This window comes from Hylobates moloch, unplaced genomic scaffold, assembly GCF_009828535.3.
Source record: "Hylobates moloch isolate HMO894 unplaced genomic scaffold, HMol_V3 SCAFFOLD_12, whole genome shotgun sequence".
In the NCBI taxonomy this organism is placed as follows: domain Eukaryota; kingdom Metazoa; phylum Chordata; class Mammalia; order Primates; family Hylobatidae; genus Hylobates; species Hylobates moloch.
This window is the reverse complement of record NW_026652287.1, coordinates 76,343,932-76,371,908: the sequence shown is the minus strand read 5'-3', so window position 1 is coordinate 76,371,908 and position 27,977 is coordinate 76,343,932. Positions and strand designations below refer to the sequence as shown.

The 27,977-nt window shown below is 35.7% G+C and overlaps 2 protein-coding genes across 7 annotated transcripts in view; both read left to right on the top strand.

Annotated features, from left to right (window-relative positions):
- OSBPL8 (oxysterol binding protein like 8) overlaps positions 1-27,977 on the top strand; it is a 215,130-nt gene that overhangs the window by 143,793 nt on the left and 43,360 nt on the right. For 5 of the 6 annotated variants that reach the window (XM_032170793.2, XM_032170792.2, XM_058424619.1 and 2 more), the window contains 5 exons: positions 10,612-10,682; positions 18,471-18,548; positions 21,307-21,408; positions 23,395-23,598; positions 26,579-26,663. In XM_032170793.2, coding sequence (XP_032026684.1) covers positions 10,612-10,682; positions 18,471-18,548; positions 21,307-21,408; positions 23,395-23,598; positions 26,579-26,663 — 540 coding nt within the window. Of the gene's footprint in view, positions 1-5,141; positions 5,282-10,611; positions 10,683-18,470; positions 18,549-21,306; positions 21,409-23,394; positions 23,599-26,578; positions 26,664-27,977 lie in introns of those variants that run through there. The other variant, XM_058424621.1, reaches the window with a different exon arrangement.
- LOC116479037 (large ribosomal subunit protein uL11) lies at positions 4,421-5,066 on the top strand. The gene has a single exon (XM_032170797.2). The coding sequence runs from the start codon at positions 4,510-4,512 to the stop codon at positions 5,005-5,007; it is 498 nt and encodes a 165-aa protein (XP_032026688.1). The 5' UTR covers positions 4,421-4,509; the 3' UTR covers positions 5,008-5,066.

Sequence of the window (27,977 nt, the reverse complement as noted above, 5' to 3'; positions counted from 1 at the left end):
TGTCAGCATAACGTTTTTCTTTATAATTAGCTATAACATGGATGTGACACCCCTACCCCTGTACCCATAGTGATGCCATGATGCAATGTGTTTGTTTTATTTAGTTCATATCTGATTATCTATCTCTTGATCTCAGCTGTTACTTCTAGGTATGCTCGTTTTACTAATCTCTAGAACGGTACCTACAAATTGGAGTAAATAAACTTTGAACAAAGAAAGCATCTGTAGACAGCTATAGATTGTACATTTTAGTACATAGTTGTTTTGTATATTTTGACTTCTCAGATTTTTTTCTTGGCTCTTGGCTGTATTCAATATAGTTAATGTAGCAATTCTGTATTTGTTTTGTAGATACTTATAAAACCTTTATTTGTAGATTTGTTTATGTAATTTCATTTTAATAAGACTGAAGCAACATAAAATTTGCTGTATTATATCACAGTATTGATGAACCAGGTATATCAAAAAGATAATGCCTTATCAGTGATGATAGTACTTGCATTTTGTGGACAAATTAGAGGTTAAGGGCAGAATGCTAGTTTATTCAGGAATAATATTCCATTGCATTAGCAGGAGAAAGTAAACCTATGTACTTAAACTAGAGATCGTCTAATGTAAAATTTACTGTAGATGGGAAACTGAAGTCCCTGGAATTCAAGGAACTTACCATGGTTATATAATTACTTGATGGAAGAGTTATTATATTCACTGGAATTATTGTGAGTCTGTGACTACTTCCAAAACGAAAAGATTAGAAGAAAGATATGACAGACTTTTTTCAACCAGGTTTGAATGTCATTAGTTTTTGTTTTGGGGTTGAGCTTTAGGAAATTCTTTTTTATTTGCTTTGATGGCTAAAATCATTTCTGAAATGCATTACTGTGTTTTTTTCTTTTCATATGAAGAGAATATTATAGCACTCTCTTGCTTCAGTCTTAAGTACTTTATCACTTTCAAGCCTTTCCCCATTAGAGAAACTGAACCATTGGAAGTTAAGTATCGTGCCCAGTGTCATACAGCTAGTAAATGGTGGCGCCAGGGTTGACAGATAGTCTGACCTCATAGCTTATTCTCAGGTATCCCTCTGCCTTCATTATAAGCAGTTATTTTACTGTATTATAATTTTTATTTGAATACCTGGCTTCTCTCTAGACAATAGCCTTTTTAAAAGAAAGGAATGATAGGGAGCAATGTCTTTTCGTGTTTTTATCCCTAAATGCAATGTGTTATGTAACAGGTAGGTACACTATAAGTATTTATATTTTATGTATATATATATATAAAAAATATATATATATATATAAAAATATATATATATATATATTGTTCTTGTTTTTGTTTTGAGATGGAGTCTCGCTCTGTCTCCCAGGCTGGAGTGCAGTGGTGCGATCTCGGCGCACTGCAGCCTCCGCCTCCCGGGTTCAAGGGATTCACCTGCTTTCACCTCCCAACTAGCCAAGACTACAGGCATGTATCACCACGCCCAGCTAATTTTTGTATTTTTAGTAGAGACAGGGTTTCACCATGTTAGCCAGGCTGGTCTCAAATTCCTGGCCTCAAGTGATCTGCCTACCTCGGCCTCCCAAAGTTCTGGGATTATAGGCATGAGCCATCATGCCCAGCCTAATATTTATATTTATAAGAGGTGAATCCATTATTATTTCTTAATTGATTGAAAGGATTGCCATCTGTCAATCTAAATAGTCATCATTCTGAATATCTGCTTTTTTGTTTGTTTTTGTTTTGAGATGGAGTCTCACTCTGTCGCCCAGGCTGGAGGACAGAGGCACCATCTTGGCTCGCAGCAACCTCCGCCTCCTGGGTTCAAGTGATCCTCTCACTTCAGCCTCCCAAGTAGCTGGGATTACAGGTGTGTGCTACCACCCCCGGCTAATTTTTGTATTTTTAGTAGAGACGGGGTTTCACCATGTTGGCCAGGCTGGTCTCGAACTCCTGACTTCGAGTGATCTGCCCGCTTCAGCCTCCTGAAGCACTGAGATTACAGGCATGAGCCACCTCGCCTGACCTGAATATGTGCTATTGTTATAGGTTCTATAACCTCAGAAAATGTGGAAGTCAGCCTGGATGTATGTTGCAGAGTGAAAATGGAGCAAGACTACCTGGTTTCTAATCCTCACTTAGCTACTTAATGACCATTTGGAAGGAATTTGTCTCCAATAAAGTACCCCAGAGATACTCTTATTACTTTATGTAAGTTAAACAAGAGACAGAATATTTTGGAGAAAGGCTATTAAGAAAGTAGTGAAAATCAGCCTGGCACAGTGGCTCACACCTGTAATCCCAGCACTTTGGGAGGCCGAGGTGGGCAGATCACCTGAGGTTGAGAGTTCGAGACCAACCTGACCAACATGGAGAAATCCCATCTTTACTAAAAATAAAAAATGAGCCAAACGTGGTGGTGTGCGCCTGTAATCCCAGCTGCTTGAGAGGCTAATTGCTTGAACCTGGGAGATGGAGGTTGTGGTGAGCTGAGATTGTGCCATTGCACTCCAGCCTGGGCTCAAAAAAAAAAAAAAGTAGTGAAAACCATACAATTTTCTGGAGACAGGGTTTTTCATTCCAGGTCTCTAATTATTATTACAAATAATTTTTTCAAAGTCAGCAATTAGTACACAAGTCAAAGATGGCCAGATATATAAGAAAATATTACATGAATGAGAAGTAACTGAAACAACAGACAGTAGAAAGAGGCCAGTAAGGCTTCTTGGATATTAGAGTGATCAGATACAAACTAATGTTTTTAAAGCTCTGTTTATGGTTTTTAAAAACATAAATGCAAACTTTCAAAATGGAATTATTTAAAATAGGCTGTAGATTTGTGAAATATTAGGATATAAATTTTAGAAATGAAATTAAACATAACCAAAATTTAAAACTCAGTGTACATACTAGTAGCAGATTGGACATACAGATGAAGATAGAATTCGTGAAGAGGAAGATAAGTCAGAAGAATTATTCAGGATACAGCAGGGAGGGAAAAGATGAAAAATAAAGAAATTGAGACATGCAGAATAAAAGGAAAAAAGCTGTCTTTTTTTGGTCATAAATAAAAGAAATAGAGAAAATAGGATAAAAACAGTCTTTAAGTATAATGGCTATAATTGAACTGTTCAAAGATACTAACCACAAATTCTCAAGAAAACAAATTAAAAGGAAACTTAAACCTAAACACATCATAGTGAAACTACAGACCATCAAAGACAGAGGGTGAAAACACCCAGATTTCCTTCACAAGAATAACAGCAGTTAAACTCACACCTGTTTGACTTCTTCACTGAAACAGTAGAAGCTACAGGTGTACTTCAGGCAAAAGGAGAGTGATTTCAGATGGAAAGTCTTAAGTTGTAAGGATAAACAAATAGCAAGGGCTATATGGGCAAATTTAATGCACACTGATTCTAAAGCCAATACAAATAATGTCTTTTGGAGTTAAGAAGAGAGAGAGGTTTGCAATATATGACAGTTATTGTATATAAGCTGGAAGGGAGGTAAATAAGTTCTTCCAAGGCCTTTGAATTTCCCAGAAGGAGGGTAAATTAATAATTAATTTTAAACTTTGAAAAGTTAAGTATACATATTTTAATTTCTGAGTGTAACCACTAAACACAGTGATTAATTTATGTTTTTTAATCTTGACTAGCTTATAATAAATAGAAGACAAGATAGTAGAGGACAATAGAGTATGGGAGGAACTAATAGAAAGTCCAAAATAAGATAAATATAAATCTAGATAAGTCAGCAATTATATTGAGTACTAATGATCTAAAGATTAGTATTAAAAAAAATCCAGTACCGTGCTGTTACAAGTGACATATCTATATATAAAAGAATAAAGAAAAGTTGGGGTAGGGAAGGACTAGGGTTAAAAAGCACTGCAAACACTACTGAAAAGAAAGTTGCTGTATCTTTTGATACCAGGCAGAATAAATTTTGAGGCAAAAAGCATAAGTACATTATATGCCCTCAAAATATATAAGGAAATTTTATAGTAAACAACATGGAAACTAGATAAATCTGTACTTATATTCTTCTCTTTGTAATTGAGAGAGGAAAAGACAAAAATCAGTAAATACATATCAAAATAGAACTTCTCTACTAAGAAATTTGTGTTAATGGACAAATGTAGAACTTTATACTCAACAACTGTAGAATATACCTTCTTATCTAATACATATGGTATATTTATAAAAATTGCTCATATGCTGTGCCATAAAGTTTCAACAAATTTTAAATTATTAAAAGTATTCAGAACATATTATCTGACCTTAATTTTTATGTTAGAAATCTATAACAAGAAGTTCAATAAAAATTGTTATGTTTAAAATTCAGAAATATATTTCTAAATGCCTCGTGGATCAAAGAAGAAATCAAAATAGGAATTGAAAAAATAACTGACTTGGCTCTCGGTTTTCGGCTCGGAGGAGGCCAAGGTGCAACTTTCTTCGGTCGTCCCGAATCCGGGTTCATCCGACACCAGCGGCCTCCATCATGCCGCCGAAGTTCGACCCCAACGAGATCAAAGTCGTATACCTGAGGTGCACCGGAGGTGAAGTCGGTGCCACTTCTGCCCTGGCCCCCAAGATCGGCCCCCTGGGTCTGTCTCCAAAAAAGGTTGGTGATGACATTGCCAAGGCAACAGGTGACTGGAAGGGCCTGAGGATTACAGTGAAACTGACCATTCAGAACAGACAGGCCCAGATTGAGGTGGTGCCTTCTGCCTCTGCCCTGATCATCAAAGCCCTCAAGGAACCACCAAGAGACAGAAAGAAACAGAAAAACATTAAACACAGTGGGAATATTACTTTTGATGAGATCGTCAACATTGCTCGACAGATGCGGCACCGATCCTTAGCCAGAGAACTCTCTGGAACCATTAAAGAGATCTTGGGGACTGCCCAGTCTGTGGGCTGTAATGTTGATGGCCGCCACCCTCATGACATCATAGATGACATCAACAGTGGTGCTGTGGAATGCCCAGCCAGTTAAGCACAAAGGAAAATATTTAAATAAAGGATCGTTTGACAACTGGTGGAAAAAAAAAAAAAAAGAAAGAAAAAATAACTGACTTGAACAATTATGAAGGCATTACATATCGAAATTTGTGGAATATAGCTTTAAAATAGTGATTAAGGGGAAATGTTTAACCTTAAGTGCATATTTTAGAAACAGAAGGGAGAATAAAAATTAATAAGCTAAGTATCTTTCTTAAGTTCAAAAAAAAGAGCAAAATCTCCAAAAAGAAAAAAAGACTATAATAAAGGTAAGACTAAGAATTAATGCAACAGAAAATACACATACTAGAGAGTTTCAATAAAGCCTAAAATTCTTGGAAAAAGACTAATAGACAAACCTGTGGTACGATTGATGATGAAAAACAGTGTCACTGCAAATCAGTAGACAAAAGGTGTTTTTTTAAAACTGTAACTCTGATACAATTAGCCAGTATCAAAAATAAAGAGATACAACTGTAGTTGGAGCCATGTATTAAACATGTAAGAGAATATTGTGAACTTTTGTATGCTGATGTACTCAAAAGTTCAAATGAAATAAATTCTTAGTAAATATAGTTTACTAAAATTGTTTTTAAAAGAAACGGAATATCTGAATAGTCCTAATGACAATTAAGAAATTAAATCAGAGGCTGGGCGTGGTGGCTCATGTCAGTAATCCCAGGACTTTGGGAGGCCAAGGCGGGTGGATCACTTGAGGTCAGGAGTTCGAGACCAGCCTGGCCAACATGGTGAAACCCCGTCTTTACTAAAAATACAAAAAATTAGCCAGACTTGGTGGCATGCACCTATAATCCCAGCTACTCAGGAGGCTGAGGCAGGAGAATCGCTTGAACCCAGGAGGCAGAGGTTGCAGTGAGCCGAGATTGTGCCACTGCACTCCAGCAGCCTGGGTGACAGAGCGAGACTCCATCTCAAAAAAAAAGGGGGGGGGGGGGAAGAAAAAAAAGAAAAACAGAAATAAAACTAGAAAACTCCAGATTCAAGTAGATACCAAGTTCTGCCAACCATTAAATGAAAGAGTAAGTACAGTCTTGCACAACTGCTTTCAGAGGATGGAAGTGGAGAGTGGGAAGAACACTAGTATTAGTATAACTTTGACATGAAATTCAACTGAAAGAGATTGTCCTATAATTTTTCCAATCAGTAATGAATATGGATTACAACACTCCTTAATGGTAGTAGCAATATCTTTTTATAAATAGGACAATGCGTTATGACTAAGTTGGATGAAAATCTAAGAAAGCAGGATTGACTTAACATTAGAAATAAATGTGGTTCACTACACTAACAGATTAAAAGCAGAAAAAATAATATGATTATCTTAATAGATGTGGGAAAAGTTTTGATGAAATCCAAATTTCATTTTGTTAACTCTTAGAAAACTAGAAGGAGTGAACTTCCTTAAATATCTGTATCAGTACCTGGTCCAGCTGGACATGGTGGCTCATACCTGTAATTCCAGCACTTTGGGAGGTTGAGGTGGGAGGATTGCTTGAGCCCAGGATTTGAAGACCAGCCTAGGCAACATGGTGAGACCTCATCTCTACAAAAAAAAAAAAAAAAATCAGGCCTAGTGACATTTGTCTCTTGTCTCAGCTACTCAGGAGGCTGAGGTTGAAGGATTGCCTGTTACGGGAGGTCGAGGCTGCAGTGAGCTGAGATCACACCACTGCACTCCAGCCTAGGCAACGGAGCAAGACCCTGTCTCAAAAAAAAAAAAAAAAAAAAAACAAAGAAAACAAAACAAAGCAAAAAAACAGAAAAATAAACCCTGTTCCTTAAATATCTATATTAATATATGTACCAATATCAATATCTATATCCAAATATGTATAAAAATATATCAAAAATCTACATTAAACATTATACTTAATGGTTAAATATTGACAGTTCTGAGATTAGAAACAAGCAAGAATGCCTGCATTCACTATTTCTAGGCAATATTGTACTTTAAGTGCTAGATGAATAGAACAGATAGGGTGCACAGAAACAGACCTACGTGTATGTGAACATTTGACACATATGGATAAAAGAAGTTCTTTTCAATAAACAGTGGCAGCTCAGTTGGTGTCTAAATGCAAAGAAAGTGAAATTGTGCCCGTGTATCACACTGTACTCAAATGTCAATTCCAGGTGGATTGTAGATGTAGATGCAAAAAGTAAAACTACATTATTGGAAAATACTTTTATGACTGCAGATTTAGGGAAGAATTTCTTAAGACCCAAAAGTATTAACCTTTAAAGAAAGAGATTGCTAAATTTAACTACATGAAAATTAAAAGCTCTTCACCAAAAGAAACCATATAGCCTATAAAAAGCCACAGAATAAGGAGCTGTTGGCAACAAATACATTTGGCAAAGGACTAGTATCTAGACTATATCAAGAATTCTTATATAATAAGAAAAGATAGACGATTTTTTTTTTAATGTACAAAACATCTGAAGACGTTCTTCACAAAGAGGAAATTAGCCAATTAACACGAGAAAATTCTCAACACTATTAGTAATCAGGGACACACAAACTAAAACTTCACTGACAAACTACTGTGCATCCACCAGACTGCCAAAAATATTAAAAGTTTTTCAATACTGAAGTTACTACGGTTATGGAGAAAAGAGAACTTTTGCATAGTTTGGTATAAAGTTTAAGTTACACATGCTCTGTGACCCAGGATTCCTCCTTCTAGATTTAAACCTTAGAGAAACTTAGAGGTGTCTACCATGATACATTTCCAGGAATATTCATAGCACTATTGTTCATTAGGGGAATATTAGGAAGAATCCAAGTGTCTGATAATGGTGGAATGGATAAATAGTGGTATAGTCATGCAGTAGGATTCTAATCAGCAGCGAAAACGAATGAAGTACCTGCTGTGACACGCTAGTAAATAATTATTGCACAAGTCAAATTACTTGTGAGGAGAAAAGGTGTATTATGATTAAGAATTGCACTGAGGAGGAATCTTATGAAATGTTAGCAATTCTCTATTTCTTGATTTGGGTGGTTGTTAAGTAAGTATTCTCTCTGTTATACATTTATGTTTTAGGCATTTTTCTGAAGATGTGCTGTATTTCACATTTTCTAAAACCTTTAGAAGTAAAAATGGAGTTCTTTCTATTAAATGTTTGATTAATTTATGAAATATTTCAGAGAATATTCAAGGATTAGACCCTTTTCAGGAACTCACAGTCAACATGAGCATAAAGATAATTGGACTATACTGCAGTAAATACTGTAGTACAACTATGTGTGAAGTGCTGTTTGTGTCATAGAAAGGAACAGCTAGCTATGCCTGCAAAGTCAAAACAAGGCCTCCCTGAAGGGGAGGCCTTGCGTCTTGAGAGGCACCATGGCATTGTAGACACAGCATGAGTTTTAAATGTAGACCTAAGTTTAAATCAGCTCTGATACTCACTTGTTGATGTTGGTCAGCATAATTTCTGTGAGCTTTAGTTTTTTCAACTGTAAAATATGGTTAATTTTTTTGTGTATGTGGCATTGTTTTAAAGATTAGAAAAAAATGAAACCTGTAGCATAGTGTGTTACACTCAGGTTCTCACAAATAGGTATTGGTTGCTTTATTATTGCTTTTATTAATATTATTGTGTTAATTAGTATAAATATCATTATTGCTGATAAATGAATCAGAATTAGCCAGATACAGAACAAGTTAAAGGGATATAGACAAGGTGGGATAGGATGGCAAAGCAAGAGAAACGCAATAAAATGGAAGAATAGGGAAAGGGTGTATTTTAAAATTATTTTTATTGAGATATAACTTACATGTAATTAAGTATGCAGCTTTTGAATTTTTAGTTATGTATAGACACGTGTAATCACTTCCCATAGCAGAAGGATCTCACACCCCTCCGAGTCAGTATTTCCTCCAAAAGGTAAACTACTGTTCCAACCTCTAACGCCATAGATTAAGTTTGTAAATAGAATCATATGGTATGTACTTTTTTTTAATGGGGAGAGTTGGCTTCTCTCACTCAATATTTGTTGTTCTTTTTTGTTGCTGTCTAATTTTCCATTGTGTGACCATACTATAATGTATTCATTAATTTTACTCTTAATAGCCATTTGAAGTGGTTTCAGATTTTGGCTATTATGAATAAAGCTTCTATGAACATTCTTGTGCCTCTCTTTTGATGGATGTACACACTCATTTCTGTTGGGTATGTCTAGGATTAGAATTCCTCTGTGTTAGAATGTGTGTACATTTAACTTTAATAGATACAGTCAAGTAGTTTTTCGAAGTTGTTATGCCACTTTGTGTTCTCACCAGTAGTGAACAGAGTTTCAGTTGCTCCATGTTTTCACCTGTACCTGGATGGTGTTAGTCCTTTTAATTTTAAGCATTCTAATAGGGATGTAGGTTTCTGTCTCATTGTAGGAGTGGGGAGGATAGTTGGAAGAGACCACTACCCGAAATCACTAACTAGTTTCATTTAAAATTCCATGTTGCATTTATGAAAGTTTCATTTTTTTTTTTACATTTTATTTTTAGTATTGAGATTGGGTGATCTTTTTTCTTACCACAGAGGGAAAAAAGATCCCTTTTTTATATCATATAAAATTTTCAGTAAAATATCTGGATTAAGAAAATGGAACAGTTTTTTTAGCTGTTACATTAATAAACCAAATACAGAATCAATGGTATTATCCTTGATGTGCTAGAAGTGATTTTAAAATACTTTAGGTACTGGTACTACTTGACTTTTTAAAAAATGCTGCTTTATGAATGATTATACATATTTTTTAATGTAGGCTTTTATTGGACTCTGAACAAATAATTATAGGGAAGAGTTAATAGTACCTGTCCTCAAAAGTAGAAAAACCTCATTAAAATTAAAATGTGTACTGCTCCTTTTATACCTGCCACACAAGTCTCAATATAATTGTACAATTATAATAGTAATTTGTTAATTGCTTTAGGCATAGTGCTATATTAAAGTGTTATATGATTGCAGGAGTATATGCATGTTTGTCCCACTGCACTCTTGTATTTTAGATTCATCCTTTTAGAATAAGAATAGAAAATGATGATAATAAAGGTGAACATTAATTGAATGTATGCTATGTGCAAAAACACTATGCTAAGTGCTTTGTATGTATCTTCATCTAATTCTCACCATACGCACATTATAAGATTTTTAAAAAGTCAATCCGGATTTATTTCCCCAGTCTTTCATCAACTCGTCTGAAATTGTTTTCCATTTTGACCAGAGGTATGAAAAGTATGTTGGGTTGGTTCCGTGAGTTAGAATTCATTGCTGGAAACCAGCTCACTAGAATAAAAGCTATATGAGCACTGAATTTATGCAAAATTCTGCAGGAGCAAAGAAAATAGATATTTCACGATGCTGGTGGGTTCAGGGAAATACTTCATTGTTTCTAAGCCTTAATTCTAAGGATTATACTAGATATGACCTTTTAGAGATCTTTAATAGTTTAAAGCTGTATGTACAGGCTTCCTGCACTGATTTATATCAAATATAGCCTATATTTGAAAATGAACGACTTATTATACATGTTCAAAAGTAGTAATACTGATATACTGACTATTTTTTTAAGGTTTTGAAAGAGGGAAGGAAGATATTTCTCAAAATAAAGATGAATCTTCACTTTCTATGTCAAAGAGCAAGGTAAGCATATATAAGCAAATACATGATTATGACATTTCCATAATATTTGAGATGAAGGAACTAACACTGAAATCCTATGAAGCTTTTACATGATATTTTTATGTTGATACATCTAAACCATGTAGTGTGTATTAAAAGAGTGAAGTTCCATTGGGGCTAATTAAGTATTGTTGGTTACTCAGAAATACAGCTGATTGGTAACCAGTTTTCCTGCCAGAGTAATACTGTTTCTGGTATCTCTGCTATAGCAGCACTTCTCAAACTTGAGTCTGAGGATTGCATTCAGATATATTCTCAGAGTTTATGGCTTTAAAAAAAAATTCTTAAGTGTTTTGAGTTCATTCAGATGGCAATCAAAATACATATATTTTACCAGTTAAAAGCCAGATCTTTGCAGTAGTAATTGCCTACTGTTGAAAGACATTTTCTTAGAATAAGACATAGTTTATGAATCAGTATTTCTGAAACTGGGATACTTAGACACATTCTTAGGCCTGTTAAGCATTTTTTTCTTTAAGAAAATTCAGATTTGAGAAACACCATGTGATGCAGTAACCAGTTTCCCTATGGGTTTATAGTTCACTAGATTTTCTATAATTTGTGAAGGGATTCAACTTTTGGCTGTTTTTTCTGGTAAGATATAGTAGCAGGGGAGCTTTTATGTTTATGGAATCAAACTTCAATGACTGTAAGATAACTGTTTCTAAAGACTGAATTCTCTGTTATTCTCAGCAGTTTGGTTTGCTCTTACAACCCACATTTTTTGCTCCTGTTCTTGAGAGTGGTTGAGAGGATTGCACAGTACGTTTTTATGTATGATTTTACACAAATATTATTCCCACTTTTCATGTATAGATTACACAAAAGTTCATCTGTCGTATTAGTGTAAAGTACTTAGGCTAGAAGTTTAAAGGTACTTTGTATTTATATAACATATATGAGAAATGCCTGGATCACCAATGGGAGAAAATATTTCTTTCTCCATTGCAAGGCTCATGGCTGAAATCCCCATAACAAAAGAAAGATGAGCAAGAGAAAAGCATACACATTTATTTAATATAAGTTCTGTGTGACACAGGAGCTTTCAGAAATGAAGACCCAAAAGAACAGGGAAATCTGTGTATTTTTATGCTTTGGTTTGATGAAGAGCAGACAGTCACAGAAGTATGATTGGACAAAGGTTGGGGAGTATTATATGATGCTAATACACTGAGGGGAATTTAACAAGGCCTATTTGTTCAGCTTCTTCTTGGTATCTCTGTGTGTTTGGATTCTTCTAAGGATAGGTAGAGCACCTGCTTCAGGGGAAGGTCAGAGAATTATATTGTGGCCTGCTTCAGAGCAGAAAGGCAGAAGGTCAGAGAGTGACCTTTCTGCTTTTCAAGTTTTCTCAGTTTCCTTCAGCTTAAAAGAGTCAGTATGCCCCTATATTTTGGGGGTAGTGAGTTTTGAGCCCTGTCAATCATTTTACATGATCTGTATTATTAAAGAAAGTAGGAAATAATTTATCTTAGGTCTGCCACAGCTAGAAATACAATGAGATTTAGAGTTTTTTTTTTTTTAAATAGACCTATTTTCAAGCAATTAATACCAGAATTGGTGAATACATGGTATAATGGTATTCCTACTCAAAAGCCTAAACACCTGAACACAAAGACCTACATACCACAGCTACCTATTTGCCATTTATATGTACCCTTTAAGGGGGGAGGCCTGAAAAGGAACTTTGCATACCTTAGATGAAGCTGTGTGCCTTAATGGGGCAGGGGGGAACCCACAAGCTTTAGAACTATGCTTTGGGTACAGTAGCATCTAGTCATACGTGGATCTTTAAATTAATTAAAATTAAATAAAATTAGAAATCCAGCTCCTCAATTATACTAGCCACACCTCAAATGCTCGGTAACCACATATGGCTAGTGACTGCCACACTGGACAGCTCAGATATAGGATGTCTGTCATTTAGAACGTTCTACTGGACAGCACTGCTTTAAAGTGAAGAGTCAATTTGAATCTTGACTCTCCTATTACCTATAAGTTTTTAGCTGCTAGTTACAATGATATTAATAGCTACTTTTTTTGTTTTTTTGAGACGGAGTCTTGCTCTGTCACCCAGGCTGGAGTGCAGTGGTGTGATCTCGGCTCACTGCAAGCTCCGCCTTCTAGGTTCACACCATTCTCCTGCCTCAGCCTCCCGAGTAGCTGGGACTACAGGCGCCCGCCACCACAGCTGGCTAATTTTTTTGTATTTTTAGTAGTCACGGGGTTTCACTGTGTTAGCCAGGATGGTCTCGATCTCTTGACCTTGTGATCCGCCTGCCTCGGCCTCCCAGAGTGCTGGGATTACAGGCGTGAGCCACCGTGCCCGGCCATTAATAGATACTTTTTTTTTTTTTTTTTTTTAAGAGATGAGGGCCTCACTATATTGCCCAAACTGGATTCGAACCCCTGGGCTCAATCAGTCCTCCCACCTCAGCCTCCCAAGTAGCTGGGACTGCAGGCACATTGCCGTCATGCCCAACGTAATAACTACTTTTTGTTGAGAGTTTACTTGGGCCATTTTAACATTCATAACAATACTAGAAGACAGGTATTATTGGCTCCATTTTATGAATGAACAAACTGAGGCTCAGACAAATTAATTCCCCAAGACTCAAAATAGTAAGTCTTAAAACTAGAATTCACAGTGGCTTCAGTTTTCTTTTTTGTTCAAGGGAGGTAAGATGCTTACCTCCCAGATTGTGGTGCAGAAAGTACCTGACAAAGTAGCTGGTTAACAGTAGATAGTTAAGAATTTATTTTCTTATGAATAAAGCATTAGAGTGAATGAATGGGATTCTTAACATAACTATTTGGTATATAAATAAAATTATGCTCATCATATTATTTTCCAAGAGCTGAAACTTACTGATTTTCTCATAATTTAGATTTAATCTTAGTTTATTCTGTTAGCTTAAGATGTCTATAGTTGCTACATTGTCTTTAAATATTTTAACATTCGGCTGGGTGCAGTGTTTCATGCCCATAATCCCAGCACTTGGGGAGGCTGAGATGGGAAGATTGCTTAAGCTCAGGAGTTTAAGACCACCCTGGACATGACAAGACCCTGTCTCTACAAAAAATACAAAAATTAGCTGGGTGTGGTGGCACATGCCTGTGATCCCAGCTACCTGGGGGGGCTAAGGCAGGAGATGCTTGAGCCCAGGAGGTTGACGCTGCAAGTGAGCCGTGTTTGTGCCACTGCACTCTGGCCTGAGAGACAAAGTGAGACCTTGTCTCAAATATATAAATTTGTGTATATATATGAGCATGCAACCAACTCTCTTGTTTTTCAGAACAGTCATAAAATTTATACATTTATCATTAAACCTCATACTTGTGGAATTCTGAAGATTTTTATTCTTATCTGAGTAATTTTGGAAAACAAGATTTATTATTCCTTTCATGATTGAGTTGTGTAACTGAGAACATCAAACAATTTTAACTTTTCCCAACTTGATGCAAAAAATATGAATACTCTCATTTTGGTCACAGGATTTTAGGTTAAATGTTATTCCTTAAAATTCATAATTGAGCCTGATTAACACAATGAATTACACCTGCCTCATCCCCAAGACATTATTTAAAAATAAAGGAGCTCGGCACAGTGGCTTATGCCTGTAATCCCGGCATTTTGGGAGGCTGAGGTGGGAGGATTGCGTGAGCCCAGGAGTTCGAGACCAGCCTGGGCAACCTAGCGAGGCCTTGACTCTACAAATCAAAAAATTAGCCAGACGTGGTGGCATGTTCCTGTGGTCCCAGCTACTTGGGAAGCTAAGGTGGGAGGATCACTTGAGCCCAGGAGTTGGAGGCTGCAGTGAGCTATGATCACACCACTGCACTCCAGACTGGGTGACAGAGTGAGACCTGTCTCAAAAAATAAAGTAAGGCAGGTCCTCTTTCTCATGCACCTTTTCCTAGGCCTTTTCATTGTATGAATGAGTGAATTGGAAATGTCGGTTAATCAGATTATCCCAAAGTAGCATTTTAAAATGAATTTTTAATTATCCATCTCAACAAAAGGAATTACAACATAACTAATGTGTCTAGTGGGATAAAAGGAATTCTGTTAAAAGGATAAGGAGTTTTTGAGCTCACATCTCTTTAAGTTGATTTTTCAACCATTTAACTATTTGCCTTGTAGGTTTGCTAAATCATCTATTATTTGCTTTAAAATATACATTTACCTGGTTAGTTAACAAACCTTTCTAAACCAAAATGTCTGATGTGATCACAGTAACTTATCATTATCCTTGTTGTTCCTTGTATCTGTAGCATTTTGTAATTTTCAAAGCAAATTGCAAAGTATTTTCATAAATAAATGCCCCATTATTTAAATCTCTAAAGGTCAGATTTTTGATAGCACCCGCAATCTGAGATATAGTCATAAACCTGAAACAATATATTACCAAGTATTAAGTTAAACACTTTAAGTATCATTTAACCCTCAAAGCAACCCTATAAATTAGTAGTAGTATCTTCATTTTACAGATGAAGAAACTAAGACTGACAGATTAAATTAACTTCTCCAAGTCACAGAGCCTATAAGGGGACAGCAGTTAAAGGGGAAAAGAAAGAAGAAAAAGAGAAGGAAAGAAGTAAAAATATAAAACATGCTAAGCATTCTAATGCCATTTAACAAAGAGGCAAGCAGTAATATACATTAAACCTGCCTATCTTGATGGTCATCATTAGGAGAGTGGTCAATAAAATTTATGAAGGAAGGGAAACTCAGTTTAGTAAAATATCCCCAACAAAAAAATCATTTACATTTTTGGCATTTGAAAGGTGTTTTGATTCAGAAAACCGAGGTAGTAATTTAGAAAAGACTGTGGAACTTGATCATTCCTTTTTGTATTGCAGAACTAGACTGCACGTTATGGCAGAGATTCCTTGAGATATGTGAGTTAAAGATTCCTTGAGGTCAGTTTCCCAAGCTCATGTGACACACTTCTGGCCTGCCGGTCCCCTATGTACAGTAATCTTTTAGGAATAACCACGCTAGAGCTTATCATATAGAATTGTTAGGGAAACAAATTTGATTTTTTTTAAGACAAGGTCTCACTTTATCATCTAGGCTGGAGTGCAGTGGTGGAATCACTGCTCACTGCAGCTTCAAACTCCTAGGCTTGGGTGATTCTCCTGCCTCAACCTCCCGAATAGCTGGGACTACAGGGACACGCCACTATGCCCAGCTAATTTTTATATTTTTCATAGAGATCGTGTCTCACCGTGTTGCCCAGGCTGGTTTTGAACTCCTGGGTTCAAGCAGTCCTCCTGCCTTAGCCTCCCGAAGTGCTGAGATTACCAGCATGAGTCACCACGCCTGGCCACAGATTTCTCCTTGTTCATAAAGATAGATCTTGACTTTAAGATACCATATGAACAGTTTTAAAAGATAAGAAATTAATATAGTGAGATAACTAAGAACATGAAGCTGGGAATTAGACTAGGTTACAAATCCCCAGCTCATCCACTTTGTAGCTTTGTGATTTTGGAAAGATACATAATCTGTTAGTTTTAGTGTCCTGATTAGTAAAAGAGGGATACAACTACTATCTCCTAAGTTTGCTTTGAGTATATAAATATTTAATATATATAGTTGATCCTTGAACAACATGAAAGTTAAGGGCACTGACCCTGCTCTCCCCTGTGCATATAAAAATCTGCGTATAACTTTTGACTCCCTAAAAACTTAACTACTATAATTGTGTACTGTTGACCAGAAGCCTTACTGATAACAGTCAATTAACACATATTTTGTGTATGTATTGTATACTGTATTCTTAGAATAAAGTAAGCTAGAGGAAAGAATATGTTATTTAAAAAATCATAAGAGAAAATATATTTACTATTTATTAAGTGCAAGTGGATCATCAGAAAGGTCTGTCTTTGTTATCTTCACATTGAGTAGACTGACAAGGAAGAGTTAGTCTTGCTGTCTCAGGTAGCAGAGGCAGAAGAGGCGGAGGAGGTGGTAGGGGAAGCAAGAAAGGCAGGTACACTCAGTGTAACTTCTGTAGAAAAACAATCTGCCTATAAATGGACCCACGCAGTTCATACCTGTGTTGTTCAAGAGTTAACTGTACTTGGTAAATAGTAAACAACCATGAATGTTCATTAACTTTTAAGCTAATACTATTAGTATTTTTTATTTAATAGTTTCTAAAAAGTACACTACTATAAATATTGTCCTATTAAGTTGTGGGAAGTAGAATCTCCTAATAATTTTAAGCCATCATATTCCTTTGACAATAGCCATGGCATTTTGTGTTCCCAGGGCCAAGGAGAAGACAGAAACCTGTTTGGCTTGAGGAATGTTATGAAATTGTTTTGGTATCACAATATATGCCATCATCATTGGAGTAATTAATGTGATGTTTCAACTCCAGTTCTTAAAGGAGTAACTTTCCCAAAAGTTTAACTAGATTGATTTCTACATTGAGTATTGTTTGCATTTCCCTTCTGGTTCAGCCAGTTAATACCATCACCTTAATAGCCCATCTTTCAAACCAAGTAGCAGAAGTGTTTTTAGGAGAGATGAGAGAAATGAGCTGCAAGTACCTATTTTATTTTCATTTTATTAATTCATTAGATATTTACTAAGTTATTTCTTTTCTTCGGGTGATACACACTGGGTATCATTGACAAATAAATGTGTTATCTGTTCTTATTAATCTCAAAATTGAGGGAGTTGTATACAAAGGTGTGTATCCTCGATGATATCTAGTGATAGTATGCACATCTGGCCGCTCAACATTTGAAAGCCACCATTTGGATCAAGTTCTGTATACTTTCTTGGCACTGCTTAGGAGTACTGCTAAGAACTTTAGTGCCTTCTCCTATGTCTAACAATAGTTAAAAATAAAACTTCTGGACATTGAAGGAGTATGTTTAATTTTGTTTTTCCAAAATAAATAGAGCTTTTAACTTTTGTGCTTTTCTACTCTGGTAAACCTATGTGGTCTCTTTAAACAAGCATTGCATTAGGAAACCTGAGTTCTGATCTCCGCACTGTTAATGATTGTTAGTTTGGAAAATCAACCTTCCTGAGCCTCCCTTTCATGATTTGTAAAATGGAGATAAAACAATCTGTTGTGCCTCTTTTTCAAGATTCTTGTGAAGATTAAATAAAAATGTGAAGTATAAACAAAGTCTGGAAAGAAATTTAAGACATGAATAATTTAGTGAGGAAATCCTACTCACTCGATAGGTAGGAAGTAGTAGATCCTAGAAATATTGGTGTTTACACGCTGTACAGATTAGATAGAATGGCTTAATACTAGTTTCTAAAGGTGTTTATATTTCTTCCTATTGAAGGAGGAGTAGAAGTGGGGCAATATGTGCATCAGCTTGTTAGAATTTGTGTCTTTTTGTTTGTTTGTTTTTAGAATATTTCAACTGTTAAAGGATAACATTGCTTTGGCTACTTTTGTCCTAAGAATAACTAAATAATTATATATGTTCTTAGAAATACTCTTAAAAAAACAGGATGTAAAATGTACAGATGATCTTATTTAACTTCACATTGTAGGTTTGTATACTGATTAGTTTTAACTTTTTATATTTATGGATTTAACATGGATTCATTTTTAAAGACAGGGAAAAATTCTATTTGAAAATTGACATTTGCTTAAATCATAGCAATAAATGAGAAAAATGTCACATAGTTTTAACATTAATTTTTATGCGACGTGTAGAAAACCTGAAGGATTTAATTATTTCTCTTCTGTTTCTGTATGATTTCAGTCTGAATCTAAACTTTATAATGGCTCAGAGAAGGACAGTTCAACTTCAAGCAAACTCACAAAAAAAGAATCTCTTAAGGTTAGTTTCCAGTTATTTCTGAAAGGTAATTTACATTGTGCTTTGCATGTGTGTTTGGAAGTAGACTAATAAGATAAATACATATATGTGTTCCTAAAGAAAGAAAAAACATCCAGTGGTACAGACAGGCAGGCACACATAGAAAATGTTAATATTTGTATGGTACACTGTGGTCAACTGATATGACTGATTGATGACTGTCACAGAGCAGACTGCTTCAGGCCTCAAATGGCAACTGCAGAGGCTGAGGACTTATTATCTCTACACAGCTGTATCCAAACTAGGTATATCATCACTATGTTGTGGAATTCCTAATGGGAACTCTGGCACCCATTGAAATTAGAGATTGCTAACTCCTGGGTCATGGCTTGAACTTGACCTGCATAATGTTTTAAAATTTTGACCCAACAGTTGATTAAAAGTCCAGATTTCCAATTTCTCTGAGAAATATGTAGCACTGGGCTTACCTTCCTGAGTGGCCATAGAATCTGGAGCTTAAGAAACACATGCTTTTCTACTGGCTCTGGTTCCTGACTAGTCTATTTTACCATTTGTGTTCCATGCCTGGTCCTATATATATTTGTATTTGCATCCCATATTAAATCAGATAGATTAATAAAGACCAAAATCTAAAGTTTTGGGGGTATAGAATTATTAAAATTGTATTATGTCTAGTCTGTTTATCATTAAATGCAACTTTTCTGGTGGAAGATTTTGTTAGTTTTTAAAAATGTAGTCACTAATAGGTTATCATCACTCTTCTCTCATCCAAATTATAACAAAGCAACAATAAGACCTCATTAGTCCACTGCTGATTCCCCAAATTATCAGAATTAACTCATGAAAGTGAAACTTTGATATTTTGGATAACTTAATTTTATAGTTATGGTTTCTTAATTATTTATAACTTACGTATTAGTATTGGGAAAGAGAGCAAAACTTCCGGTTGCAAACAGTTGTGGCATTCTTTGTTATCTGAAAAAATTGGTAACAGAGAAGGTTTCTATGAGTAAGAGAATATATTAACAAATATTATAGAAGCAGTATGGGCCAGTGGTTAAAAGAATAGCTTTGGGAGCTAATCTGCCCCTGTTTGAATCCTGACTCTACAATTTATTAAATGTGTGATTCTGAGCAGGTTACTGTCTCTGCCTCAGTTTTCTTGTCTGTAAAATAAGGATAATAATACTTCTACTTCACAAGGTTGTTGTGAGGATTAAATGAGGTAATGATAATACAAGTAAAGTGCTTAGAACTGTGGCTGATTCACAGAATGCCCTCAGTGTTAGTGCTCTTATTATTTTAATTTGCAGTAGGAATCCTATGTAACATTTAAAATAATGAGAATGATACAGACATGAATACTCTTCAAAAAATGTTTCTTGGGGAAACTTTTTGCATGCTAAACACAAAATCTACATGTTTCTATAGGTTGTTACTTAGAAAAGGTCTGAAAAGACAGTGTTTTCCAGAAGGTTAACAGTCATCAATTCAGAGGATTGGAATAGGATGGGGGTATAATAAAAATGGCTTCTAGCTTTATGTTTGAAATTTTTATTGTGAGGCTGTGTTAATGGATTGTGTAATTAAAAAGAGGTAAAATTGGCCAGGTGTGGTGGCTCACGCCTGTAATCCCAGCACTTTGAGAGGCGGGTGGATCACTTGAGGCCAGGAATTCAAGACCATTCTGGCCAACATAGTGAAACCCCATCTCTACAAAAGATACAAAACTTAGCCGGGCATGGTGGCATATGCCTGTAATCCCAGCTGCTTGGGAGGCTGAGGCACAAGAATTGCTTTAACCCAGGAGGTGGAGGTTGTAGTGAGCTGAGATTCCGCCACTGCACTCCAGCCTGGGTTACAGAGTGAGACTATCTCAAAAAAAAAAAACAAAAAAAAAAAGGTAAAATTATTTAAAAGATATGTAGAACTGGACTAGTGATCAGAAAAACTAGATTCTAACCTTCGTGTCTAAGACTAACTCCTGCTCAAAAAAAAATATAGTATTTTTATTGTAAGATTCTGGAATTCTAAAAAAAAAAAATTAAAAAAAAATAAAAACATTCTGGAATTCTAAACTGGTTTAGACTTTTATACTCCCACCATTATAGTATGAAATTCTAAACCTCTTTAGAATACTAGATTAGGATAAAAGACAGTGTGGTGATTCCATAAAGACCTAAGGACAGAACTACCATTCGACCTAGCAATCCCATTACTGGGTATATACGCTAGGGAATGTAATCATTCTGTTATAAAGACACATGCATGTGTATGTTCATTGCAGCACTGTTCACAATAGCAAAGACATGGAATCAACCTAAATGCCCATCAGTGAGAGACTGGATAAAGAAAACGTGGTACACCATGGAATACTATGTAGCCATAATAAAGAATGACAACATGTCTTTTACAGAGACATGGATGGAGCTGGAGGGCATTATCCTTAGCATACTAACTCAGAAACCAATACTGCATGTTCTCACTTAGAAGTGGAAGCAAAATGATGAGAACACATGGACACACAGAGGGAAACAACACACCCTGGAGCCTTTCAGAGGGTGAGGGTGGGAGGAGGGAGAGGATCAGGAAAAGTAACTAATGGGTACTAGGCTTAATACCTGAGTGATAAAATATATACAACAAACCCCCATGACACAGGTTTACCTATATAACAAACCTGCATTTGTACCCCTGAACTTAAAATAAATTGCTCATTTCTGTTGTTTTTAGCTTTTCTATTATTTCTATAAAATAGGTACAAAAGAAAAATTACCGAGAAGAAAAGAAAAGAGCCACAAAGGAGCTGCTCAGTACAATCACAGATCCTTCTGTTATTGTTATGGCTGACTGGTTAAAGGTCAGTGTGTTTGAATCATGAATTCAGATTGCTGGACGTTTACCTACTGGAATGGAAAAGCCTGGAGTATACCTAAAGCCTACAAGACAAAAACAACTCCTAAAATGATTGTTTTTCACTGGCAAAGAAACTATTATTGTATTCCTGGAGGTTCTGTGTTCCTATCTTAATGAAGAGAAGGAATCTTAATGTCTCTCTTAACAATAGCATCAATTACATACAGTATAGCAGTTCTTTTAAAAAAGCTTTTTGGTTTGTGTGATATGTTGTCTAATACAATATGCTGTAAAAAATACGTTGCTTGCTATTCCAATTATTAAGTATTACCGTATACTTGGTATATCATTGAAAAGATGAGACAAACTTAATATAAAAGCTATTTTAAAATAATCAGTTGGATACATAATACATTTTTAAAAAATGAAAATTATTAATTATCAGACAAGTACACATTGCTGTTTCCAGACCCTATTCTTTTGGCCTCTGGTTATTTTTATTTCCTTTTCTTTCATCCTGTTTACTCTATCCTCTTTCTCATTCTTATTTGAAAGACAGCTGTAGGAATCCTAAGTTTAAGAGTGATCTCGTAGGACTCTGACTCACAGAAAATTTTAGTACTTGGCTTGTACCTGAGAATCACCCCAACCCTGAAAGCTTTCCACTTTTGCCAAGACTTACTAAAGCCTCTGACCTCATAATCCTTATGAAATCTGTCACAGGACTCCCCTCACTAAAATGAGAGTCTAGTGATAGTTTCCCTGACAGTTCAGTTAACTAATTCTAGGGTTTTTGATCTTGTGCTAATAACACCTTCCAACTTGTTTTGACTCTACTTAGAAGTGCATTAGCTCAAGATCTCACTTAGGTTTTTCAGAGTTAAAGCTGCCGTCTGTTAAGTCCCCAACACATTGCCTGGCTGACTTTCTATGCCTTACCTTCCTTCTAATAATTTGTCCTCCGTGTTCTGTTGAATCTCCATGATCCAAAATGTTATTTCAGGGTACCTATCTTCCTTTCGCCTCTCTTGTCTTACCGTTCTTTTACATGTACACATATCTTAGATTTTCTCTTTTCTTCATGCCTGGCTCCAAACTCCTTCTTTCTAAATGTTTCTTGTTGAGAGTTACTGTGATATGCCTATTTGGGGGATTAGGGAATCCTGTATTATTTCGTACTTCATGTAGGTGCATTGAAATAACAGATGTTTTACAGTAAATAAAAGTATAATTCTTATTTTTGATCTAAATATTAACATCCTTTCACTATTGTGAATTCACTGAATTGCATAGAAACAGTTTTAGTAGATGATGGAAATAGAAATTTATAGAAAAAGTAGTTTTAGACTTACTATTGACATAGCATTAAACCCTAGGATGAAGAACATTTTATGAGAGTATAGGGATTCATGTAACTTGATTTTAAAATATCCTCCAATAAATTTAAATGGCATACTTTATGTAATTACTAGGAACAAAGTAATTTGAATAAGGTAATTTTAGGGGCTAGGAGGAAGTTATTTTCTCTTCCTACCACTCACCAAATACTTAGGGAATGCCTAGTGTGTGCCAGCAGTGTTTTCAGCACTGTTGATGTGGTGAAGGGGAAAAATTGTTTTAAGCAGAATCATCATATACACACAAATAAGATTACAGCCGTGATCAATGTTACAAAAAGAAGAATATCAATACTAGGAAAGTATATTTTAATGGCCTGTGACCTGGTCAGGGAGATTAGGAAAATTATCCTACTTATTGCACTACTTTGAAACTGTTGGCCTGTCTCCCACTAAAATTTAAGTTTCTTAGAAACAAGAGCCATGTCATTGTCATGTCTGTTTGCTGTGCTTGCCATGTAGTAGCTTTTAAATAAAATATTTAAAGTGTACATGTTATGGAAATTTTAGATTAAAACATCTTATTTGCAGTTATTTAGTTTGGACCTTGGAGAACAGATCTTCCTTTTTAAAATAAATTTATCTTTCTGTAGATTCGTGGTACTCTAAAGAGCTGGACCAAGTTATGGTGTGTGTTGAAACCTGGGGTGCTACTGATCTATAAAACCCAAAAAAATGGTCAGTGGGTAGGAACAGTTCTTCTGAATGCCTGTGAAATCATTGAACGTCCATCAAAAAAGGATGGCTTTTGTTTCAAACTTTTCCATCCTTTGGAGCAATCTATTTGGGCAGTGAAGGTATGTAAGCCCTTGTTATATAGGTGAAAGGTAAAGATGATAATCCATGAATAGAACTGAGACACATCAATCAAATGAGTTTAGTCCTCTGCCAGGACTTGTAAATCTGTTCCGCTTTCCAGTGCGTTATTTCCCATTCTGCCTCTATCCACAACAAAATGTGCACCAAAAAGCTTTACCTTTGAGGTCTTTTTATATTGCATCTTTTTATCTCTTTTGCCCTTGGGGATTCAATTTGTACTATGTTTTTTTCCGTTTGTAATTACTAACTCGGCTTTGTAACATTGTATTATATTTATTGTTGTTGGTTTTTTTTTCCCACCCACCTGCCCCCCCTCCCCCACCCCCCTGTTATTTTTCTCTTTGTCAGAATGGTAAGTAGGATTCCCTGGAACAGAAACTGCCATTTATTTTTGTGGTCTTTCCTGTAGTGATGTAAAGGTGTGATGGGAAGCCTATAAGCAGAAGCAATCTTACTTACTCAAAAAAAAATTTTCTTTTTAATTACTTACTCTTGAGAAAGAGGCAGGTTTCTTTAAAGATGAAGCATTAATGTTTTTTATAACTGAAAAGCATTACTGTGGCTGGGTGCAGTGGCTCATTCCTGTAATCCCAGCACTTTGGTAGGCCAGGGCAGTTGGATCGCTTGAGCTCAGGAGTTTGAGACCAGCCTGGGCAACATAGTGAAACCCCGTCTCTACAAAAAATACAAAAATTAGCCGAGTATGGTGGCATGTACCTGTAGTCCCAGCTATTCAGGAGTCTGCAGTGGGAGGATCACTTAAGCTTGGGAGGTCTAGGAGGCTACAGTGAGCCATGAGCATGCCACTGCACTTCAGCCTGGGCAACAGAGCAAGACCCTGTCTCAAAAAAAAACAAACAAAAAAAGCATTATACTAACTGAATAAATGAATCAAGTTTAAGTGGTTTTGTGTATGTATGTGTTTTTTAGGCAAGGTTTTACTGTCACCTAGGCTGGACTGCAGTGGCATGATCATTGCTCACTGCAGCCTCAACCTCCTGTGCTTAAGCAGTTCTGCCACCGCAGCCCCCCAGGTAGCTAGGACCACAGGCATGTACCACCATGCTCAGCTAATTTTTTAAAACATTTTTTGTAGAGATGGGGTCTTTCTGTGTTGCCCAGGCTGGTCTTGAATTCCTGGGCCCTCCTGTCTCAGCCTCCCAAAGTGCTGGGATTACAAATGTGAGCCACCATGCCTAGCCTAGTTTAAGTTTTTACAAAATGATCATTGCTTTAGTTTCTAAGAAGGCCAGTTATCATAGAATAAAGAAGTTAGAATTTCTCCTTTAGGGGAAACCACCTAATTGAGATTACGGTTAACTAAAAGTAGCTTAATCCTTTTTTCTTGGGCGGGGAGGGTATTGCTTAATAACATAATACACATACACCTAGGAAAAGATTTGGACTTTTTAATCTTTATTTCAGTAGTCTGGAGTCACAGCGAGAATAAATTTGGGATTACCGAGTTAGTTCCATTCTGAGATTAGGTGCTTCTTGCAGGAGAAAGAATTTAACCCCCTGAACCTCTGACATTTATATATTAAGCGATTCTCAAGTGGAGAAAATGACTTTCAAAACCTTTTTAAACAAAAAATATATATATAAACATATGTATATAAATACCATATATACACATATACAAAAATACTATATATACACACATATACGTGTGTATATATATATATATATATATATAGTATTCTACTACTCTTAGGAATTGCAAGCATTAAAATAAATTTTTTAGCCATTAATGATTTTAATGTCAAATTTATAATATTTAATTCTTAATATTGGAAGAAAAGAGAAATCTGTATAATTATATAAATACTTCCCACAAGCAAAACCTACTTAGGATATTGTTTAAATATTTTAGAAGCCAGTGTTTGTGATTAAGAAATAGTAACAGCTATGAGTTCTTTGTGTCAGGTACTTGAGTATTTTCCATGAAATCATTTATTCTCATACCTATAAGGAGGATACAGTTTCTTCCCATTGTACACATAAAGAGATTGAACCCTGTTTTTCTAGCACGGAGCCATGATTGAAACCCAGGCAGTCTGATTCCATGTCCCACTATATACTGGTTTTAGGAACTGGCCCATAAATTGTAAAGCTATTTGAAAATGCAGAATATTACGGTATTTGTTAAAGCCATATTAATTTTTTTTCTGTTTTCATTTTGAAACTACATCTTTACTTTCTAATGTTTTATGCTTTTTGGAAATTTATTTTGTTTTTTGACCTGATAACTTTAAAGAACCTTTGAAAACAACTTAAAAATTAAGCTTTTGTATCAAAATTATACTTTAAATTCAATACTTAGTTTCCTTTCCAGATTCGTGTCTACCTAAGTTTAGCATTGGTGATACTAATTAGTGTTGGTATTATATACTTCTAAAACAAACAACCCTAGCCAACAACAACAACAGAATTTCTTTTTCATGTTTCTGGAAAAATAAAATCAGCTTATATAGTTGGTGTTTAAAAACAGGCATGTGTCATTGGTTATAAAGTGGAGATTTATTTTTCCTAGACCCAGTTAAAATTCATTTCTCTTTTTTTTGAATTATAATTCTATTTCCACATGCTTTCTTTAGCCTTCTAGAAATTTAGTATTTCTTATCTCATTAGTTGTATCCATGGGATGGACATTGTTAAGTTAAAATTTGGTTTAATATGGTAAACTTTAGGTTCTCTTTAGTATGTAAGCAATATGTAGAGATAATATTTAAGTGATAATTCATTTGTTCAGTTTTCTGCTAAGGAGATATATTTGTTAGAAACTTTTTCTTAATACTTAACGTTTGCGTTCTCAAGAACGGTGAAATTTAAGCTTGTTTGCTTTTAGATTATAATCCATACCTGATTTAGATTATTACAGATAATATTGGATAGTATAAAGCTGAGATCTCATAATACTTACTCTATACCATTTATTTTGTTTATTTTGTTACTAAGGGTCCAAAAGGTGAAGCGGTTGGATCCATTACTCAACCCTTACCTAGCAGTTATTTGATCATCCGAGCTACTTCAGAGTCAGATGGTAAGTATAGTTTTTGATGGATTGGATTTTGGTCTTCATTTTTAAGAGTTTTTTTAACGCCACTTTGTATTATTCTGGGGAAATATATTTTTAGTATGGCATTTGCAGCAGAAGCATGGTAATCATAAATTGTTTTGAATGCTAAATATATGAGTAACATAATAGACAAAAATCTGATAGAAAGGAATCATTGTGTGATTTACTGATGAGTTAGCAGTTCGGAGTTTTCTTCTTCATCCTCCATGGACATATTAACACCTTTTTATTTGTTAGTGGTCTTTATGGTACTCTTAAAGATACATTTAATACTTTTTATATTTTACTACTAAATGTTACCATTTATGAGACATATACATTGTTTTGGTTTTTTTTTTTTTTACATAAGACATTCGAATACAACGTTTTTTATTCTTCCTTTAACACTTAATTCATGAAGCAAATATGGGGAGAGAAAAACTTAAATGATATCAAGGTAACTTTAAAATCTTAATAACGGATTTTGTCCTCACTTTCATGCTTTCATGTTTCGTAGTTTAGACAAGGTTGGTATAAGGAATCTTGTAACCTTCCAAAGTTTACTTTTATCTGATTTTGTTTTGTTTTTGTTTTTTTGAAATGGAGTCTCACTCTGTTGCCAGGCTGGAGTGCAGTGGCACGATCTCGGCTCACTGCAACCTCTGACTCCCTGGTACAAGCAATTCTCCTGCCTCAGCCTCCCGAGTAGCTGAGATTACAGGCACACGCAACCACGCCCAGCTAATTTTTGTATTTTTAGTAGAGATGGGGTTTCACCATGTTGCTCAGGCTGGTCTCACACTCTTGACCTCATGATTCGCTTGCCTCGGCCTCCAAAAGTGCTGGGATTACAGGCGTGAGCCACCACACCTGGCCTCAGATGATTTTTTTTTTTTTTTTGAGATGGAGTCTCGCTCTGTTGCCCAGGCTGGAGTGCAGTGGTGCAATCTCGGCTCACTGCAAGCTCCGCCTCCCGGGTTCACGCCATTCTCATGCCTCAGCCTGGGACTACAGGCACCTGCCACCACGCCCGGCTAATTTTTTTGTATTTTCAGTAGAGATGGGGTTTCACTGTGTTAGCCAGGATGGTCTCGATATCCTGACCTCGTGATCCACCCGCCTTGGCTTCCCAAAGTGCTGGGATTACAAGCATGAGCCACCGTGCCCAGTCGATGATTTTTTTGAATTAAAATATAGGTATGAGCTTTCAATATGAAAATGCTTTACTTGGCTGATATTCCCAGCAAATCTTGAAGTGATATATATGAAAATTAAGAGCCCTAAACAAATATAAATGAA